This window comes from Mercenaria mercenaria, chromosome 11, assembly GCF_021730395.1.
Source record: "Mercenaria mercenaria strain notata chromosome 11, MADL_Memer_1, whole genome shotgun sequence".
Lineage (NCBI taxonomy): Eukaryota > Metazoa > Mollusca > Bivalvia > Venerida > Veneridae > Mercenaria > Mercenaria mercenaria.
The window spans coordinates 44810272-44833569 of record NC_069371.1 but is presented as its reverse complement, the minus strand read 5'-3'; the positions used below and the strand labels follow the sequence as shown (position 1 = coordinate 44833569).

Below are 23298 nucleotides of genomic sequence, written 5' to 3'. Positions count from 1 at the left end.
GCCCAACAATGTTCGTACTTTCTTCTCCCCTTGTTTACTCACCGTTTAGAAGCCAGAGTCGATTCAATTTTTGCAGATAACCAGTCGGTCTGTTTTTCTCTAATTTTGTGAAGAATTCATATTGAAAAGTTTAAAAGCTTGTCACTACGTTTTTTCTCAAAATAACTAAATGTAAATTAATTATTCCTGAAGTTGAGCTCCTGTTCAACATAACAAAAATATTTAATTACTAGTAATTTGAATAATTATTGGTAATGTCTGTAATAACGAGAGATAGGAAAAAGTCGTTCACAAACCTTCAGTACGTGCTTTTGGTAGTGTTGTTAATTCTGGAACCGGATATGGATATCTAAAACATGTCTACCGCTTCCAAATAAAATATGTACCGGAATCGTAAATTCATCACATATGAAAACAATACATTTAGTCGTCGTGTAATGATTTTCATGCAAGAATAGCGACAATACACGTATTTGTTGGGTATTAACGTCTGTAGAAGCCTTTAGTATATGTTTCTGACCTCGACATTCTGTCTCGCGCGGGCTTCTGCAGACGTTAATGTACAAGAAACGTGAATTATCACTACAAAAGTTAGTCCCCTTTAAGAATTCACATTTCTTAAATTTCCTGTTTTTGGAATTTGAACAAAAATATCTCTAGTCCATGTCTCATGATACTCTTTGAAGTAAAATGATTAAAGTTAACAGTTTACATATTACCACGATAGCGTAAAGAACTTTTAAGTAGTGGACTCGTGATAATAACTGTATAAGATTTCAGCACTATATCCAGTTTATACGGAGAGCCATGTGCGCTTTGAACTATATTTACTTGCGAAGAGTACCGAATTATCTAATATGTAATCACACGGAATTTGCGGATTGTCGTCACAGGTTCACTACGTTAAGAAAATCGACAATTAACTGAAATTGCTACTTAAAAAGTGTCATTTAAAATGCAGTATGTATGATGATTATTTCTTAGCTTATTATTGCTGTGTATTTTTTCTTCTAATTTTCAGTACTGTTACGACAAGTAGAAATATTTTGTTTTATAATACTGGGTGCATGTATTATCTGGTACTCGTTTGTATATTTGTGCTGAAATAGGATGGAAACAAATACTTAGACGTTCCGTTTAATTGCATGTGACTGTCATAACATCTTAAAAATACATAATGTAAAACTGTGGGCAATTTTGATCATTTTTGTCAACTGTTATTTATTTTTTTGCCAATCTTTCACTTATATGATTTAAAATGAGTGTTGAATTATGCATAATTATTTGTAATACTAGTACCTTGTACATACTTCATTCGTCCTTCAAATGCATGCCACAAATTATAAGATGTTGGAACAACATAGAAATGCTAAACCTCCTATAACTTGGAAATAAAGTTTTAGTTTTGCGTGCTTTGTTAGCAGATAAAACACGGTTTTCAGTTCAGAGGCGTTGTAATCTAATTAAATAATCTGATTAATTACGACACATCTGAACGACACATCTTTCTGCTTTTTCAAATATAGTTTATGATAGTAACAAACAAAATTATATAATTATTACACTGACTAAACATCCATGAAAGTAAGCACAGAAGGTCTAACACGTATCTTTGGACATTTTATCAAATTTGATTAGAAGTTATTATTTTCAGGTGAGACACTCCTATTACTTTTTTCAGATTTTATGATTGTAAACATAACATTTTTATCCAATCAGCTTACGTCTCATTTAATCTTACGGGGTTCCCTACACTTTTTTCAACCTATCCAAAGCTTGTAATAACAATCTCTGACCCAAAGAGAATATAACATTTCAATATACATGCAGATTAGTTTTTATAATTTTAAAGTAAACACTTACCAAAGTAACAAATGTGTTCTTTTTCCTCTTATCCAAAATACAAGCATCCTGTATCATTTTATGTATAGTATGTCACAGTGTCTTATGTCAACTGTACTGAAAATATGAGATAAAATTGCATTTTCTTATTCAAATGACCAACAGGAAGTCAATATTGAATCAACATGTATACAAAATCCACCTATATTGAGTGCATGTAGTCCGCTTTAAACACACACTACTTACATCTAATATTTAGCATACATGCTGCAGCAGGATACTGTTTTCAAACCCCACCCATCACTAAAAAGAGTGATTTTTTTCATTGTCAACACATTTTTTTTTATCCTAGGGGATTACTGAAAGTGATTTAGGCATTTAATACACTGTAAACAAAATGTTTATATAGAGCTTACACACTATTTACACTATCATTACACTATTTTAGGACTTACAGGTCTTTCAAATCAAGCTCTACTGCAGTTGTTTTCATCAGTTTCTGGCCAAAGGGCCACAGATAAAAGCTGCTATTACTAATAAAGACACCATCACTTGCAAAATAACTGCAACTTTCAAAAAGGGGAGGCATAATCTTGCAAAGAAAATTAAATTTACCCTTTAGAAGTACTTTACTTTCAAATAAATAGCTGTCAAGCATCCATAGAGTGCCATTTTTAGCTTATTTTCACACAAGTTCAGACCATGGACAGCCTAAATACATCTTTTAGAACACATTGTTTACAATTAAGACTGACTGTCAAACTAGTTGTACATGTAAATAACATTTCCAAGCCTAAAATACATTAATTAAACAGTTTAAAGTTGAAATATTAGAATTATAACCAATTAAATGGAGATAATTCACTTCTAATATGTACCAGTATTTTAATTCCTAGATCAATTTAGGCATTTTTCTGATAAAGTCACTATTACCAGCACTAAAAATAAGTTATAAAACATGAACATAATGCTGTAAAGCTATTTAGATATACCTGAACCTATCCAGACTTCATTTTGTAAGAATGAGAAATAATTTTCCAGCTCTATCCAACAAAACAGCACACCATAGACTATCATTTGATCCTCAGAATGCCTACATAATGTGACTATGGCATGAACACTTAAAAGTACAAGTAAAATAGCTATATTTTGCAATATGGATTCAAACTGAACCATACAAACAACACCTTTTACAGGATAAGTGATCCTGAGGCAGTGTTTCTTTCTCTTGAGACTGTATCACAAATTTTTTATGCTTCTTCAAACACTTTTTGACATATATTTTTGAGTAGGAAGCGTAAAGATATCTAAATATTCAAATTTTAATGTAACTCTTGCTTCAAATTCAACATTTGAGTAACTGAATCAGTGAAAAACATCTGAAATGAATTAAACATTATCAGTAGTCACATAAAAGGACAAATAAAACAGACAAAAATTGCATCCCGCAGACTGTTATTGCTTCAAGGAAAAGAGAAAATGTTTCCATTTATAATGCAGAAGGTTGTAGGAGTAAATTTTAAGTTATGCCTGTCTAAAAGAATGTATTTCTGTGTCCTACCTTTACTATTCTTCAACAATAACCACTCCTGTGCTGTCAGTAAATAGGTTTCCTCCAGTCTTGTCATAACATCTTCAAGTCTGCATGGATACCTAAATAAAAGATTTATGGAAAAAAACTTATAATTTAAAATTCATCTTACACTCCACACCTCCTAATGTCCCACACACAAAGACAATTCTGCCTCAAAGCAGACACCAAAATCTGCAAGTATCACCTTAGTCACATGCAATCACCTGTTTAAAATAATACCTTTGCCAACATAAGGCATCCCTTGTGCTGTTTATGACTGAAAATATCTACTGGACTAAATTCCTGTAATGTTATTGCTGAATAACCTTATAGGCTTTGATTATCCTAAAACAATCAAACAGAAAAATGTACAATAACAAAATCTTTCTCCAGAATCAGTTCTTTCAGTTAATTCACAAGTGTAGAAAATTGTCTTTAGGTCAGACACTCCTATTACTTTTCCCATAGACTTCTATTATAAGAAAAGACCCGGTCACATGCCCCAAAATTGAGGAATGACCGTGCAATTGTGATTCTTTCAGTAAGACAGCATTTCAGACACATAAAACAGCAATTTTATATAGGCGTATCCGATCCGTTTTCTTACAATTTTTCATCAGAAAAACCTACCCCTTTTCTTCATGGCATTTAGAGACAAAATGCCCACTGACACCTACTCTTTCAAATACAGAATTTTAAAGTCAACCATTCAGCCAGGCACTAGTAAAATTTCACAGAAAACATTATATTGCTTGATTTTGACACAAATTTTATGATTGTAAACATAACATTTTTATCCAATCAGCTTACATCTTATTGAATCTTACGGGTTTCCCTATACTTTTGTAACCAATCCAAAGCCGTCTTGTAATAAAAATCTCTGACCTTCAGCGTTGTAATGTCATTCGAGACCAACTTGTTGGAAAGCTATCGAGTAATGTAACAAAACTGAGCAGTGTTGATATTTCAACGTGTACTGAATGTTGTCATGGTGATTTCTGTAAAAAGAAATTTGACAATTAAATTAAATTTAGGATCAGATTATTTTTATTGCATTTTCTGGTACTTATACATGTGCTTATTGTGAATCGAAAAACGCACACACTTAATGAAATCTTTAACCCACCAATTGTTTTATGTACCCTAAACGCAGATTTCGTATTTGGAAAAATGAATAATAATTACATATAGTTTATGTAAACATAAGCTTAACATGTTTTGTGCATTAACTGCACAACGCATCCGATTAAAGACAATGCACACTTAGATGTATTACATGCATAGTTAAACACATCATATTAAAATAATGTATAGCACTTCTAAGAAGTAAGGGTCGTAAATAAACATCTTTTACTGGGTGACATTTAATTATGGATGAAGCTCTACATACACAATTAATTTACATATTTAATAAAGTTATAAACTGTACAGTTGAAAAGTAAATAAAACCACCAATTTTTTGCACTTCGCTTTTTTTGCACTTCTGATTGTTTTTACTATTTATAATGTTTTAAGTATTCCTGTAATAAACTTCTTTTCTCTGCCTCACTGGAATATCACGTCGTAGACACATGACATGGCATCCCAACCATTCTCATTATACTGACCAGGTTTGTACCACCATTGCTGAGTGCCAAGCGAGAAAGCTGCTAGTATCATTTACGTCTTTTGTATGACGCGGACAGGGATCGAAACCACGTGCTTTCGAAGCTGCTAGCAACAATTGCATCACATCGGCTTTAGCTGAGCTCTATTGCACATGTATTGAATGTACTCCATGTTCTTAAAGGACCAGAAAATTTAACAACACTGAATCCAAGTGAGGGGAGACTTTTACAGCCGACACACGGCACTAAAAGATTGTTGTTGTGGTAATCAATAAAATCTGTAAGAAGATCCTTTGGAAGCTAGAATGCAACCATGGTTAATAATGGCAGACTCAGTTTGATTGAGTCTATTCATGAGAGGTAAGGTAAAGTGCAACACCCCTCACGCTTCCAAGCACCGGCTTCATATTGTAACTAAATACGTTTGTTTTATATTATGACACCATGCCAAGGCATTCATCATCAACTAAAATTATTGTTTCTTAGCAGTTCAAACTTGTCATTCATAACCACAGTATGCATGACTGTAAATGATGTCGAATTAGATACAATTGTGAAAAATTATCCCATCCGTGTCATTATGATCAACCAAGGGAAATATCGAACTATTTATTGCTGAAAATACAAATCGTTACCTTACGAAAAAATGCTGAAAAGTGGTCTCTTTATACAGTTAAATTGTTTCTTAATAGGCGTGGTCTCTCGAGCAGTTTTGACTGTTTAATAAATTCTTTTATAAATAATTAATTTTACATCAAAATATTCCATATCATAACTGAATTTTATTTTATTACAGTTTGGTATTATTATATAGTAGAAATAACAGATATTCAAGAGGCACCTAACTATAGTTTCATAGCACATAAAGGAACAAACCAGATGGCTTACACTCGGCTGATGTCACTCATTTAAAATTTGAATCAAATGTAGCAACATAGCGCTTTGCCAAAATATATGATTGAACGGACATGTGATCACTAAATGTCGAATTCACTTGCAATTATATACAGTTATTTAAATTCACATGGTAAGCTAGAATTAATGTATCGATATTGTACCACAAGGTACATTTTTGTACTAGCTTGCATGTAAAAATATCTAGATTAATGACCCACCACAAACTATTGACCTTCTCCCTACCCGCCCCATAATAATCATTATAACCAGTCTGATAACAGAGGTATAACACAGCTATACTAAAAGATTACAGGCGGGCAATTAAACCCTTCCTGAATTTATGTGAGTTCGCAATTACATTTGTAAACATATTCAGTCTGTTCTTTTTTCAGTATAGTTTAAAAACATTGCTAAATAACTACTAGTATCACACTGTAGAACCAAAAATGAATCAAAGCTTTTATCTTTATCTTGTATAAAAATGATAAAACTTTGAAACTTATGACAGTTTTAGAGAGCTTAGAAATTATACTGAGACTCTTATTCTTAATGCCAATGAAACTACTTAAAAGATAGTATTGAACGCAATATATCTAACTCCAAATCTCTTTGGAAATCTTTAAAACAGCTTGGTTTACCATCCAGGAAACGTGTTAATTCTTCATTGGTTTGAAAATTAATGGAGAAGTCAGCTTTGATTTTATAAATGTTGCTGAAAAATTTCACAGTTTTTATACTACAGTTGCATCAAAATTAATTGATAAACTGCCAGGTAGTTGTTCTAAATATAATAAATGTTTTGTTCGTAAATTTTATTTATCCAAGAGATTTTTTCCAAATAGCTTCTCATTTTCAGTTGTTTCTGAGGACAAGTTTCTTAAATACCTTAATAGGCTCAGTGCTAATAAGGCCAATGGTTTAGATGGTATCACCTGTAGGTTTCTAACGGACATTGCAACAGTTATTTCCTGTCCCTTGACTCGTATTGTCAATCTTTCTATTATTTATGGTTCTGTTTCCGATGATATTAAGAATGCCCGGGTTATCCCTCTGTACAAGAAGAATGATAAAACAAAGTTGGCAATTATCGTCCAGTGTCTATTTTGTGTATGATTTCCAAGATTTTTGAAAGGATCATATATGATCAAATAAAAGGTTATTTAAATGAGAAGATGATTGTATACTTTTTTCAGGCTGGTTTTAGACGCGGATTTTCTACGGATGCTTTCCATAAGTATCCATTTATCAAATTTTGTTAAATTTCAAATGGATCAAGGTAGCATGGTTGAAATGGTTCTTCTTGATTTGCAGAAGGCGTTCGATACAGTCAATCATAATATTTTGTTACTGAAACTGAACGCAGTTGGCCTCAGTTCAGATGCTGTCCTTTGGTTCCAATCATATCTCTCTGACAGACAACAGTCCGTTGATGTATCTGGTGTTACTTTAGGTCAAGTTCAAATCTGGGTCATTTGGGGTCAAAAACTAGGTCACCAGGTCAAATCAAGGGAAGAGCTTGTTAACACTTTAGAGGTCACATTTGTGACTGTATCTTCATGAAACTTGGTTAGAATATTAATCTTGATGATCTTTACGTAAATTTGGAATCTGGGTCATGTGGGATCAAGAACTACGTCATCAGGTCAAATCAAAGGAAAAACTAGTTAACACTCTAGAGACCACATTTATGACAATATCCTAATGAAACTTGGTCAGAATGTTAATCTTAATGGTTTTAATGTTAAGTTCCAATCTGGGTCAGGTGGGATCAAAAACTAAGTGGCCAGGTCAAATCAAATGTAAAGCTTGTTAACAATCTAGAGGCCACATTTATGACTGTATCTTCATCAAACTTGGTCAGAATGTTAATTTTTATAATCTATAGGTCAAAACTAAGGTAACTGGGTCAAATCAAAGGAAAACAGCTAGTTATCAGGGGTTAGAATTAGGTCAGGTGAGCTGTACAGGACCTTCAGGGCCGTCTTGTTTAAGATACAGTCTGGAAATTTGGTTGACATGTACAGTTTTGCATGCCGATCTTTAAACTGAGCTTCAGTGACCATAAATATGACCTACTGGCCTACTTTCTTAATATTTTAGCATCAGTTTGTTTGACATTTGAAACATGTATCTCATATTACTCATGTGAGCGATCCAGGGTCATCATGATCCTCTTGTTTCTTGATTGATTTTATTGATGCATTAGATTTAAGAAAACGAATATTAAGAAGAGTATTATAAACAAATATGTAATAATGTAACTGTTAAAGTTCTTTCAAAAAAAGTATACGTTACGGTAATAATTTTTAAGCATAGCATTACATTTTAGAAACATTGACAACATTTGATTTATATACTGGTTTATTTATGAAGAGGAATTTCATAAGCCAGCTAATTGGAGTAAACTTGTTTGCAAGAACCATTTACTACATGTTGGCAAAGTGTTGATGCAAATATTGCGCGCGCAGAAAAGTTACAGCCGGTGTTAATATAGCGTTATTTGAACAGAACACAGGGGTTACTTCATAGGAAAATCACTTCCGTGTTATAAGAAGCAGAGGCAGTGCCTAGTACAGCTTTCAGAAGTAGAGTTCATCCAAATCATTTGGCTGTCGTGAACCGGCAATTGACCTGGTGCCTTTCTTTAAATAAGGAAACTATCATCCTGCGGCTCAATTGCAGAAAATGTAACTTAACATTGCTGCTGCATTCTATACCAGTATAAACCTGTTGACGCGGAGTAGGACATAATGTAAATAGATTTTATTACTTCAATGCAAAATGTCGAGTTGATAGATTAATTAAATTGATCTAAATGATTCATCTAAGACATTTATTTCGAATGATATTTAACACCGTTTTATTTAAATCTGAGTTTTAATATATCATTCTAACTTTAAAAAAAAATACTGTTCCGAAATCACTGGAGGAAAATATACATTGCATTAACTAGATTTGATTATATAAATCATACGTAAAAGTAATATAGATTATCGTTAAGCTTCAGCATAATTTTTCCAATTACTTTCCAACAATAATCGTTCAAAGGAATGTGACATTTTTGTTTCAACTAACTTGAAAACTCTGTTGTAAGTTTTTAAATATATTATTTTTTTATATATATTATATATTTAATCAAATAACGGTCTCTCGCCGCTAAGTGCAACCTCGTAATTTCAGATGAAATTTCACAAATCCATCATTGTATGAATGTATTATGTAATGTATAGTTACCGTACAGCTCCTTCTCGAGCAGGCCCTTCGAGCTCGATATTATATTTGTTTTGTATATTTATATAGTTCCTGGGCTCGGGTTTTCAACAATCTTTTGCCTATTATGCCCCGATAGAAGTTGTGCCTATGTACAAATTGTTTTAACGGAAAATTCAACTGTTTCAAATGTATCAGTAAAGTTAACGAACGGCTGTGAACTTTTACTTAAAAATTCAGAATGAAAGAAAGCGATTTATGTTTAAATGTGGATTATGATTGTAACCTACAACAGATCTGCCATTTAGTTGCTTGCTTTTTTCAGTGGTATATTCTCTTCCTGTTATCTAAAAGTATGTAAAATCATTTGATCGAGTCACACAATGACATTACAATAATTTCTTATCATATTATCAAACAAATTGGTATTTGAAATAGACCTTTGTCATTCTGTTCAGTTCATTTTCCTGATGTTTACTATGTTAGGGTTTCACCTGGCGGGGATAAATTTGATTTACACTGTCTTGTTACCTTGGAACATGGTAGGGGTAAGAGTAGGGTTAGGTGCACCATAAACCGGTTTAAGCTCCCCGGTGGTGGCTTTGCCACTGACCGTTCCAAGGCGGTGCCCAACTGTGTTCCTGTATTTGTTTGTTTTGTCCTTGTGTGTTTATTTTGTGTGTGTGTGTGTGTGGTGCGAGTGTTGTTAGTATGTGCCTTTGGGAAGGCAGCGTATTTGGAACGCGGCTTCCCCTGTTGGATATTCTTCCTTGTTTCTAAGATTTGAAAAACTGTAAGTGGCTGTAATCATCATGCTTTGTTCAGTTTATATTTTATATTTTGCAGAATTGGCACATTTGTTTTTGAAACACCAAACTGGTGTTTCGTACTTTGTCGAGATCAAGTTTGTTCTGATGCGGTGTAATTATACCTTAGATTTACCATAATTTTATGTTCTACTTAATATGATCTGGTTTTTTTTCAGAAATTTAAGAGCCTTTCTAAGCGGGGAGTGATTTTATTTAAATTGTGTTGTTTAACTTGTTGAAAATTGGGTAAGTGCGAGGTTGGCATGCCCTGAACGCGTTTAGACCCCCAGTTTCCTTTATATAGGTTATTGACCGTTCCAGGACAGTGCCCCTGTTTTCACCTTCTTTTTGTCCGTCTTGTATTTTGTGTTGCGTGTGTTGTCTTGTTTTTTGTTAGCGTTTCTTTCCTCTTTCACCTTATTTCCCCTATCGCCCCCACCAATCCTTTCCCATTGCACTTGCATTCCCTCTCCTTTTACTATGAGTAAGTTATCACGTCAACCTTAATTTTGGCTGCCGGAATCCTTAGGTGGTGCCCGATTGTTGTTTTTGCCTGCTTATGTGTGTGTGTGTGTGTGTGTGTGTGTGTGTGTGTGTGTGTGTGTGCGCGCGTGTGTGTGTGTGTGCTTGTGTGTTTGCGTGTGTGTTTGTGTGTGTTTGTCTTTTGTACAAGAGTGACTGCGCTGCTGTTGTTCACGTTATAGGGTAACTGTGATTAAAGAAGATAGCATTCCCCTTTTTAATAGTCATCCTTTTTCCACTTTCCCTTTTATCCCCCCCCCCCCCACACACACATTATTTCTCCTTTTTCTATATTTTTCATAAAATTGATATGTGCTTGTTGAGTTTTTGAAGCAACCCGTCTATAATATTTTTCTGTTACAGCCTCTTTTTGTTGTGGACCTACTGTACAAATAGTGTTTGTGGTGTTCTGTGCTTCCGGAAAATCTAGCCTTTCCTTTTATCTGATGTTTAAACTATGTCTGCTTTTAATTTGCTTGGCTGCGTTGTATGCTCCCGGGGTCTTCCTGTTTATGCAGTCTGCCAGGTGGCGGCTGTAAAGTGTCCTCGAGCTCCGCACTTGGATTTAGTGTTGTTTTACCATTTATTTGTCTTTAGGATCAAGGAGTTTGTTTCAATTTTTATAATATAATTCCACTACGGTGCTGCTAGGTGACAGGGTTATTGCATATTTCATAACCTCTCATGAACAAACTCAATCAAACCGAGTTTGATATTATTTTGCTGGGTTACTTTCTATGCTTCCATAAGATCTTCTTACAGTTGTTATTAAGGTACAATTGTTCCTTCACATACATGTATTAATTAATAATAACTTCTGGATAATCAAGTTGTGAATTTGGCGTTTATCATTTGCAAAAGTCAATGCCAATACAAGTTGCGAATATAAATGTCAAGGATTTATATAACCTGAGCTTACGTGTAAGTTATAACCGATATATATATATATATATATACACTTTGTATATTAAATGAATTTTAGATTTCATTTTTGTTTGTGTACGTAACGCAGTTTTAATATTAATTTTAGACGATGACTTTTCAGTTGTAAAGTTTCATTTTGCGGAAGTTCATTTCACTGTTCAAAACTGAAATAAGCCAGTCAAATAAAAGCATGATATCAGTTTATAATAAGTAAACTCTTTTGATCATATGTAAAGATTTGAATACTATGTAAACTTGAAGCACTTTTAAACGATATCTAAAGACAGGTTTTAATCAGAATGACCTACATTCATATCAAACATGTAAGTACGCGATTTCTCTCTGTCTAAGTTTGGAACGAAAGAGTTTCGGGATGAGAGTGCTAAGTTTCCTTAGCATATTTTTTAATGCTGTAACACTAGGTGAGTCTTATTTCTTGATAAGCTAGTATTTTATAGATTATATTTGATGTTATAAGAAAAAAGAAATATCTTTAAAAAGATGGTCGGCGAATTGTAGTAAGACAATAAGTTAATGATGTTTTCATATCATTTGTGTTATTCTTTCATCTATCTAACATTTTGCAAATAGCAAAACTAAATACCACACTTTAACAATTTAAATGGTTCTCTTTTCAATTTTCACTATTGTGCGGTTTTGTCCTGAAATGGGCTTAGTTTATTTCTGCGTTTTTTATTTTTGCGACTTTCGAGAAAAGCAGGAATTAATTTTTGCGGTTTGCATAAACCGGAAGTGAATTCTGCGCATGGAAAATAGCGCATTTACTACATCATAATTAACGTCGTTCTCGTCAGTTACGTCCTGGTGGCATTATCTAGGTCGGAATATTGGACAGTGAAGTTGGCACAGCTGATTTATGTATCAACCTGATTTCTTTTTAATACCGTGCATGATCAGAATTTAGAGTTAAAAAAATACTATAGGTCTAGTACCGGTAATTCATTTTGAAAGACATTTTCATAAAATGTAACACTGCTGGTAGAAAAAATTACAATTTATTTACAAATATATACAAATGCAAAATCTAGTACACAGTCAAAATCAGTTACAGCAGTTACAAGTTTGTTTAATTGTTCATAAACCTAGCGTGTTTTGTGATATACACTTGTAAAGATTGCACGCCCGAAACGGTAACCATTCATTCGTGGACAAGATTGATAACAAAAGCGAAATATCAAAGTTTATTTCTGCGTCAAAAATTCTGCTGATAGTTTAAATGTGCGGATTTTTTTTTCTGCGTGACAGCCTCAACCCACAGAAAAAGCAGAAATAAAAACCCGCAGATTTAACCCGCTATACGGTATTTGAACAGGTTCTTATTATATTTATTAAACTTACTTATCATTTTTAGATATATAAATAGTCTTGCTGAATATACTGAGTGAAACCTAGCTTTAATTAAGAATAAACGCTTTGTCTGACGTTTCACTCAGCGTTGCAAAATCAACAGAGTAAAAATAAGACACGCTCTTCCAATCAGGCAGAGTGTTGCATAAATCCTTCCTTTTGATAAATTATCTATAATGCGTTATCAAGTAGTCTGATTTACAAAACTTAAGTTACGTGGAATGGGTCGGTCGAGATCACGAATTCGTTTCAATTACGGCATTCGCCTGCAAAAAATGTTATCATAGAAAGTATCATGCTAGTGCACAACATATATAATGTGCATACACATGCGATATCCTTACCTTTTATGATGTTATGAAAGTCTGTATCAAAATCATGAATATACATGGAGTAGTTGAAAGGAAGTACATTTAAAGCCTATACTTACATACTTTATCTTGAAGGAACAAGTACAAAACATTACGAAATGTATGTACTCCAAATTTTGAATCATTTTGACGGGTAAGTAAACCAGCATGCTTCGCGTACATGATGGCTATATAACGTGATTTTTTTCTGTAACATTCAGGGTCAATTTAGGTAGGCTTTTGACGATAAATTCATTATAACTCCTGAAGAGATTTCATAAAATGGTATGGCAGATAAAAGAATAAAATGGGAGTTGTTTTAGGACACAGTATTGTTTCATGCAAAGACCAACTTTGTTTAGATATTCAGGTACAGTTTTAAAACTTCTTTGTCAAGAAAGGTTCTCCTATGACAATTTAAAGAAATCATAATAATTTGTGATTAGACATCTACTTTAAACGCTACAATTTAATAAACGTTATCGTTAAACTTATGATGACTCTCGTGTTAACGATCTCTTCTATCAAGTAGGATGGATTCACGGGTAACCTCTGTGTAAATGAAAAAGGCATCTGTTTATATTCTATACATTAACGGCAAAATCTCTTCTTGGAAAACTTTATAGATTCAACAAAATGTAAATATACTATTAATGTCAGAGTAGTTTCAGAAGTGTACCTTTGAATATTTGAAAAGTCTAGAAGGCTCATGTGTAAAACAGTGTTATACCCCAAAAAACGCTCAAGTTTTATTCCTTTATGTGCCATATTTTTACAGTCAGGAATAATCAAAGTTTTTGTCAAACATCCAACTTTAATGGACACTAGAAATAGTAGTGATAGACATGGTTCCGTTCGAGAAAATGTCAGGTGGGATAGCAACCTTCATAATTGATATGTAGTTAATAAAAGGCATAATCTGTTTACAGGTTATAGCACAAGATGTTTGGAGTGCATGCATGTACAATTTCCGAGTGATTGTACACAGATGACAGTTTGCAATTCTGATGAGGTACTGCATAAAATGATAAAAATATCTAATATATCATATATACATAATTCTCGTTTACTATTCTTTTAACATCTTTAGTGGCTTAACGCGCCAATTGTCTACTTCCTCGCAAGAGGTTCCGCAGAAATTGGAAAAATAAAAAAATAAAATAAATGTGTACATGAACTTATAACTAGTCCCTTTAACTATTCTTTTAACATCCTAAGTGGCTTGGCGCGCCAACTGGCTAGGTCCTCGCAAGAGGTTCGACAGAAATTGAAAAACATAGAAGAATAATAAGTATGTACATGATATTGTATGCTTACAAATTAACTTTAAAATTATGTTATCCTATGAGCATTCATATTTGCCTTATACAGTATTAGCCGATGTGACAGTTTATTAACGTTAAAACTGTTAAGCATTATGTTAGGAACTACCGAATACTTTATCTGTCTAGTTTGTGAAAATGATCAGGATGAGTCATTATTGCTTGTTTCTGTCATTTTCTGAGTTACTTCATAGCAATTTATTTTTTAAGTTTACAATATGTGTCATATCAACACAATGTAGTAAATGCTCACATTGGACGACTGGTTTAAATAAACTTGTAGAGAACAGAAAGTTACAGTAAATAATATTTAAAAATGCAATATGATCGTTTGTGTGAATACTGGATCATGAGAAAAAACAACGCAAGTGTTTACCCAAAGTAAGTCCTTATTGACTTAACGCACCAAATGTCAATGTACTCGCAAGAGGTTCGGCAGATATTGGAAAACAGAAGAAAGAAGATAAATGTGTACATGATATTATAGCTATTCTGAATTATAGCGGTACAGTTGATACATGTATGCATACAAATTAATCTTACAATTATATCTTACTATAAGCATTCATATTTGCCCTATACAGTATTATTAACAGGTGTGACAGTTTATTATTGTTAAAAATGATAGGCATTATGTTTAGAACCAGTAAAAACTGTATCAGTCTATGGTAAAATAGACATGCTGGGTCATTATTGCAAGTCTGTCATTTTCTTAGTTACTTGATAGCTACTTTAAATTGTTTTATAAGTTTATGTATACAATATATGTCATATCAATACAATATGGTAAAAGCTTGTAGAGAACTGAAAGTTGCAGTATATAATATTTAAAAATGTGATCTGATTGTTTACTGAATACTGGATGACAAAAACAACGCAAGTGTTCATTCAAAGTAAGTAATGATGTATAGTTTTTGATTATGTCTGTCAATGAAAGATGTATTCTCGTGTTACAGTGCGTATTTCGATCCCACGTTGAAAAATCGTTTCACTTTTCATATTGCTTTGTTTTAGTATTGTTTTACACAACAAGTGGTAACAACAAGTGGAAACATAGTGTATAACTCTGGTTGCCTATCCAAATCGGTATGTCTATTTCGACTTGATTTGTAAATGCAAACTTTAAGTTTGTAAGAGAAACATGATAATATGTGCTGAATTCAGAACATTTTGAGACTATCGCACTTCCGTAGAAACTATTAAAGATAGAAGCATATTTCTTTATGGGCTTCTAGGTTGTTTCAATAGCTATATACATTGAAAATTCAAATATCATTAGCTTTGTTATAGCAGAGTTACAAGCGTTTTAACACTCCACACGTATTCAAATTAAGATATTATTTCATCGTAAGCATGGAGGTTCAAAGTAGGAAGAAAATTAGCTTATTCATTAAGATGCGCTGTTATCTGAGAATATCTGCCGAGCAGACTTCAAAAGAACTCAAAACTGTTAACGGTGATTGTCCCCATTCAAAACCAGTGGGTATTGGCGGGTAAAGGTATTTAGTGAGAATCTAGATTCCAAGAACTACCTCTTGTCGGGCGCCCTCAAACGTCAGTATCCGCCCATAATATTACTGTTGTATGAGCCATTGTAGAAGAAGACTTGAAATATACTCACATGGGATGAAACATTGAAAAAGGGCAAGAACGACTAGTTATCGCAAAAAGAACTCCAGAATGCAAACGGGTTCTTTACACAATTTTCTTCCATTCCAAAGATTCTGTTGTGCAAAAACAAAAAGAAGTAAAAAAAAACCAAGAGCATACGGCGGAACTATTACTGGCATTGTTACTGTGACAAGGGTTTAAAATCAGAAAACATTATGTTACCTTGCCAAGACTGGTTTACTAGGCATATGTCTTATTCATGTCAATGCAACTGCACACATGAGCAATATTCAATAGCAGCGTTTAAAGACAAGAAGGTCAAACACGCAGGTCTATTTTTGATTTTTTACTTCTTTGTTAAAAAAAATGCTTTTAAGGTGTCAATAAAATTCCAGTAGCACTCTCGGTAGCACAGCGTATCAATGCCTACAAAGTATACCAAGGTCAGACTACTATGCGGCCTCTGGCCATGGATAGCTAGGAGGGAAATGTTCGTTTCTCTTATGGGTTAATATCTTTAGTGACTGGTGTAAACACATGCTAAAATACAGATTTTTCTATATTTCATATGGCAGTCTCAAGATTTCTGAATTCCCCTCGTAAAGCTATCGGATACGAGTTCATAATTATGTGTATTCGCGGACGGGAAACACCTTTTTAAAACATTTTCTGCGACTTTTAAAGCTGATATTATTAAAATTACAATGTTATTATTCAAAGCAAATTTAGGAATATAACAGATGTATAAAATATCGTACTTTCATGAACAATTTTTGCATATTACCAGAGTTGTCCTGCTGTTTCGGCGTCACTTGACGATAGAAGGTCAACAAGCATGGCAAATAAACGTTCCGCTGACATCATAACATGCGTAGAGTGTTGCAAAGGCGACTTCTGCAACATGAAGGGATGTGGATCACACGGTAAATATACACAAGAATTTCTTCATATTTAAAATTTGTGAATTAAAATAGCTCTTAAATATATTGATTATACTAAAATCCATACGGAATGAACAAATTATTTTGAACTGTACATAATGTCCAATAGTACGTTGCCCTTATACAAGTATACAGAAAAGTGCATTGTAGAGTGTACTTAATGTCAGAAACTACGTTACTCTTGTAAAGTGAAACAGACTATATTTCAATTTGTACATAATGATAATGTCAAGTTCTTCGTTGCCCGTTTACAGCGAAACTTGTAATACAACAGTACCATATAATTCTTCAAACTTCGTATTGTAACAGGTTTACAGAAAATGTGAAAGAATGGCATGCACTTAATTGTCTGCTATAGATACTAAATTCTTTGTTTTAAATTTGCATATTAGAATAGGAGGCAGGAATATTATAAAAAGGTGATATGTAGGACAAGAACTTTATACTACAATATCAACCTTACGTATTGACATGATTTTATTTCTCTGTGGTGGTTCGTATGTGAAATCCGCCGGTGTATTATATACAACACTCACTCTTTATGATTGTTAGTCCGATATAACATGTACTAAATTAGAGTGTCAAAAATGTATTGCTTGCTAAATGCGTATGCTCAGGTTTCCCACACGTTTGTTAACACTTACCCTCCTAAATTTCTTAAATGAACATGTCCATCTTTCAATTTGGACAGTACCATTAACCGTTAAAAAGATACTGACTGAATGGCGAACAGAGCAGATCTTGATCAGAGTGCACGGAATCTCTTTATAAAAAGGAGACAGATTAACAATAAGATAAGCAAGCAAACTTTCCATAGTAAGTCGATCCTCCCGGTATACAAGTTTAAACCCTGCGCGTCTAATCACCACAAACACACAGATTAACAATTAGATAAGAATCATTTCAAATTACTCGTAAACCATCTTTTCATCACGAACAGATAAAAGATCAAATGTAAAAACAAAACGCTACAAATACGTTGGACCTCATGGCATGCAAGCTAAAGCCATGGAGAACAGAATAACGATCTAATAACTCAAACACAAAATGTAATTGTATAATCAAATATTTGAAAATATTATTAGTTCTTAAATTTGTTAAGGATTTCTGCATACTTCTTTTGAACACATATGATAACAATTGTACATGTTTCAGAAATTCCGATTGCACAACGTGGCCCATATTGTTATACATGCGACGTACTAGATCCCAAAGCGTGTACAAATGTAAAAATCTGTGGTAAAGATGAGGTATTCATTTTGCTTTTAGTTTTCCATAACCTTAGCATGTTAAAAGGAATGAGCATAAACGTGTTGCTTTCCATTACGGATATTATATATTTATAATAAAATATATAAGTTTATTTCATGAGTTATTAATTCCACTTTTTTCATTGGACAATGACCGGTCACACGGAGAACCGATAGGGGCTTCCGTGGCCGAGTGGTTAAAGTCGCTTGCCACTCACCGATTTGGGTTCGAGCCTCACTCGGGGCGTTGAATTCATTTTTCATGCAAGGAAGCCATACTTCTGGCATATGGAAGGTCGGTGGTTCTACCCGGGTTCCCACCCGTTATGAAATAATGCTCGGAGGGGCACCTTGGATCTTCATCCACCATCAAAGATGGAAAGTCGCCATATGACCTATAAATGTGTCGGTGCAACGTTAAACGAAACAACAAATTTTAAAGTAAAACGGACATTCATAGACAAAAAGTCATATTCTATTAGACAAACGTAAACGTACAATTATTCCTCAAAACAAACTCACGCGCTATACTAAATATAGATGTGTCAAACACGTGCAAATCATATCTGTTTTCCATAAAAGTGTAATGCAATCAGCAGTCTCGGTACAGTTGGATAAAAATTGTGTATGGACTGTACAAAGTTTTTCTTATGAACAATCAAAATGAAACATTAACCATACTGTGTAGTCACAAAATATAACACACTGTGTCATACGATTGGTGAATAACTAAGTCAACGGACCAGGCCAAATTGATATATTCGACTCGGCCTATTTGTCTTTGGGAATTACATCTTAGTCAGGTCCATAAACTTGGATATTCACCTCATCATAAATACTTGTATATATCTGGTCGATGTTACTTTTTCAGGTCGATATATCCTTATATCAACCTCTGTACAAGGCAATATTTGTATAATGTTACTGAACTGATTCTATGTAAAATGCCGATAAGATTTAAAGTTATAAATTGATGAATGCTGTGATATTTCGTCGCCTCAGCGTAGACAATGGATAATGTCATTAACATAAAGAAGCAGTTATATACATTTTATACTGCGGTAAATATATGTTTTTTTCAGCTCTGCATGCTTTTCACTCCTGTGGAATTTAGTAGCCTTCCAGAAATTATTTACAGAGGTCAATGTGAATCAAAGGCGGTAAATAGATATTTCTTGTTACTACAAATCGACACCAGTTATCTTATCTTAAACTGCAACAATACAGGATGAAGTGGATTTTGAAAACCAAATAGAAATCTATTCAGTGTGGGTTTATAAAATGATTTAAAAGCGTGTTTAGTTTGACAATTGAACAGTCACCATTTATTAGCTCATCTGATTTTTTGAAAAAAAAATGATGAGTTATTGTCATCACTTGAGCGGTTGTCGGCGTCGGCGTCGGCGTCTGCGTCGGCGTTGCCTGGTTAAGTTTTATGTTTAGGTCAGCTTTTCTCCTAAACTATCAAAGCTATTGCTTTGAAACTTGGAAGACTTGTTCACCATCATAAGCTGACCCTGTATGGCAAGAAACATAACTCCATCTTGCTTTTTGCAAGATTTATGGCCCCTTTTGTACTTAGAAAATGTCAGATTTCTTGGTTAAGTTTTATGTTTAGGTCAACTTTTCTCCTAAACTGTCAAAGCTATTGCTTTGAAACTTGGAATACTTGTTCACCATCATAAGCAGACCCTGTACATCAAGAAACATAACTCCATCTTGCTTTTTGCAAGAATTATTGCCCCTTTTGGACTTAGAAAATCAGATTTCTTGGTTAAGTTTTATGTTTAGGTCAGTTTTATCCTAAACTATCAAAGCTATTGCTTTAAAACTTGCAGCACTTGTTCACCATCATAAGCTGACCCTGTACAGCAAGAAACATAACTCCATCCTGCTTTTTGCAAGATTTATGGCCCCTTTTGGACTTAGAAAATATCAGATTTCTTGGTTAAGTTTTATGTTTAGGTCAACTTTTTCTCTTAAACTGTCAAAGCTATTGCTTTGAAACTTGCAACACTTGTTCACCATCATAAGCTGACCCTGTACAGCAAGCAACATAACTCCATCCTGCTTTTTGCAATAATTATTGCCCCTTTTGGACTTAGAATATCATTTTCTTGGTTGAGTATTATGTTTAAGGCAACTTTTCTCATAAACTATCAAAGCTATTGCTTTAAAACTTGCAACAGTTTTTCACAATCATAAGTGGACACTGTACATCAAGAAACATAACTCTATCCTGCTTTTTGCAAGAATGATGGCCCTTTTTAGACTTAGAAAATCATGGGTAGGACAACATTTCTATTATACAAAAAAAATCAGATGAGCGTCAGCACCCGCAAGGCGGTGCTCTTGTCTATCTTTTAGTACTTTAGTACTTTTCTCATGTTTGTATAAGTTCCCATTAGCAAATAAATCCTAAGTATTATTCAGCATAGAACAAGATACTTTTCTTCATTTTCGTCTTTTTATTTTATAATACAACATTTCTATTCGGAAATTATAGGAGATGTGATCCATTTACCAAAATACATAACTAACTAAAGCACATATCAATTTAAAAGACATGTGATATGCGACAAAATTCCGCAGTAATAATTTACAGCTACATTTTTGTCGTTTGACAATGTAAACAATTGCTAAAGAGTAAAAAGCATAGTATAACCTTAGCTTTTTCTAGGCTTATCTTAACTGCAGGCATGTGATGCAGTGTCAAAAGCATTCATCAATGCTAATTGTGTGCCTACGTGTTGCAACACCGATTTTTGTAATGATTACTGCGTGACGCCGACTCATGCTACTCTGACGTCATCGTATGCAAATGCTACTGACAATAAGATAGAGACAACAGAGGCGAATACAACTTTACATCCTACAGAACTGTCAACAGTTATGTCACTTCAGTCGCAACGGGTTTCCACTACAGACGGTATATTTATTTATCTAACGGAATATGTGTAAAGAGGATTTCAAAGTAAATTGTCATCAGTATAAATTTATAATTGTTATGTCAACGCGGGTCTATGCTTCAAATAAATTCACTTAGTTTTATCATCACTTTATCAGAAATATTTACTTCTGGAAAATTAAATGCAATTTATGCTTCTTTCAGTACGAAGGACAGAAACGCCAAGAAAGCCATCTTCACATATATCTACAACATCTGGAATCACTCAGTCATCAACGACACATGGCAATTCTTTCCACTGCCAAATCAAAGATGGTTTTGTACATTTACAAAATTCACATGCGCAATTATGTGTCCATGTTGTATTTCACCATACGCCATTGTCTTGGGATGACGCAAGGGCATCATGTAAAAGACAAGGAGGGGATCTTGTTGTCCTAGACACTCATGACAAAGCTCATTTAATGAGGAGAGAACTCAACAGTCATACTAGTATGAAAAGAAAAACACTTTATTGTCTGTTTCAACTAGGCTTTATCATGTTAGATATCAATACTAAAACGTTATAAATTAGTTTAAGAAAAAACGACTCTAATATATAATAACAGAATTATACTTTCTAAAATACATTGTGATTATACAAGTGTTCATATATACGTACACAGTTTGTTTGTTAAATGCTTTTTTTGGGTTTCGGAGGACTAAATTGTACAATGCACGGCCTTAAAATATTTAGCACTTTTAGGAGCTACCTACATGAGATTCTCTTTGCATACCCGAGAGCAATGGTTAACATGTTTGTGATTATAGGCTACACATAAATATGGAACAAAAACTAGTATAAGGCTGAGCAAAATTATGATTCGCAAAAGTGCCAGAAATGTATTAATATGAGGTTATTGTATAGTATTTGTTATATTCGAGTACGCGGCTGTAATATTAGGCTATTTAACATTGTTCTGTACACTACTGCGATACATTTTGATGAGTACGCATTCAAGGAAACATACTGGGCGTGCCGATAGACTCGGAGTGGTACGAGCACCAATATATCCCGTTCTGTACAGGACAATGTTAAGTACCTTTTCGATTTAATGCTTATTATTCTGAGTAAAAAATAAAAAATAAAAAAAAAATAATAAAACGTGCACAATTTTTATCCAGAAACATAGCGTTAAACGCTTATTGTTTTTCATTTCCATGTGGATACTTTTTTTGGTCAATGGCTTTTATAGTTTAGTTTCCATGGTGATCCAAATCAAAGTTGTTGCATCGTCAGATAAGAACATATTGTATCCAATTCGGAAATGTTAGGGAGGGTTACGCGTTACAATTGCAAAAGAGAAAAAAGAAATAGAATAATTACCCATAATTTGATTTATTAAATGAATAGCTAAGTCTTTGATAAGGTCGTAAGAGAGAAGAATATCTTGTCCGAAGACGAAACTTGTACTAGGTTATGGGTTCCTACGTTGTATTATTCTTGTAAAGCGACCCAGATGAAAGATTAAGTTCTAAGTGTATACGTTACATATATTTTCAGGTTATTCTAATAACGAATTGTATTGGATAGGAGCAAAGGATTTTTCGAAACATGACCATTTCTCCTGGGTACATGGTCACCGTTGGCATAACACAGCAGCCGATTGGAGTGATGGTCAGCCGGACCATTTCAAACATGGCCATGACCAAGACTGTGTCTGCATGTTTAGAGATACAACACCAACTTTCGCATGGCACGATAGAAATTGTAATGTTGAAGGAAGTTATATCTGTGAACGAAAATAAATTTTACAAGATATCGTTCATGTAACAAAACATGTGTTTCTGTTCGCGTTTAACGCCTATTTTTCAGTAAGTCTTATGAACGACGGTGTCTACTTGCAGTGACTTTATAGTGCTGCCTCACTGGTATACCACGCGACACGTGACATGATACCCAACCCGGTCTCATTGTACTGACACCGGGCTTACCAGTCCTAGTACTATCCTCTAAATGCTAAGCGCCAGGCAAATAAACTGCTAGTATCATTTTTACCTCTTAAGTATGAAGCGACCAGGGATCGAACCCATGACCTCCCGCACTCGAAGCGGATGCTCTACCACTAGGCTACCGAGGCTGCTAGCAAATATTGCATCACACCGGCTTTAGCGGAACTCTATT

General features: G+C 33.9%; 1 protein-coding gene across 1 annotated transcript; it reads left to right on the top strand.

Annotated features, from left to right (window-relative positions):
• The first annotated feature begins 11700 nt into the window (after window positions 1-11700).
• On the top strand, window positions 11701-22946 carry LOC123530943 (uncharacterized). Its single transcript, XM_053517306.1, has 9 exons — window positions 11701-11806; window positions 14032-14114; window positions 15439-15510; window positions 16823-16958; window positions 18132-18226; window positions 19309-19386; window positions 20924-21155; window positions 21339-21626; window positions 22678-22946. Exons 1-9 carry the CDS (start codon window positions 11758-11760, stop codon window positions 22920-22922), a joined length of 1278 nt encoding a protein of 425 aa, XP_053373281.1. The 5' UTR covers window positions 11701-11757; the 3' UTR covers window positions 22923-22946.
• Window positions 22947-23298: the final 352 nt, after the last annotated feature.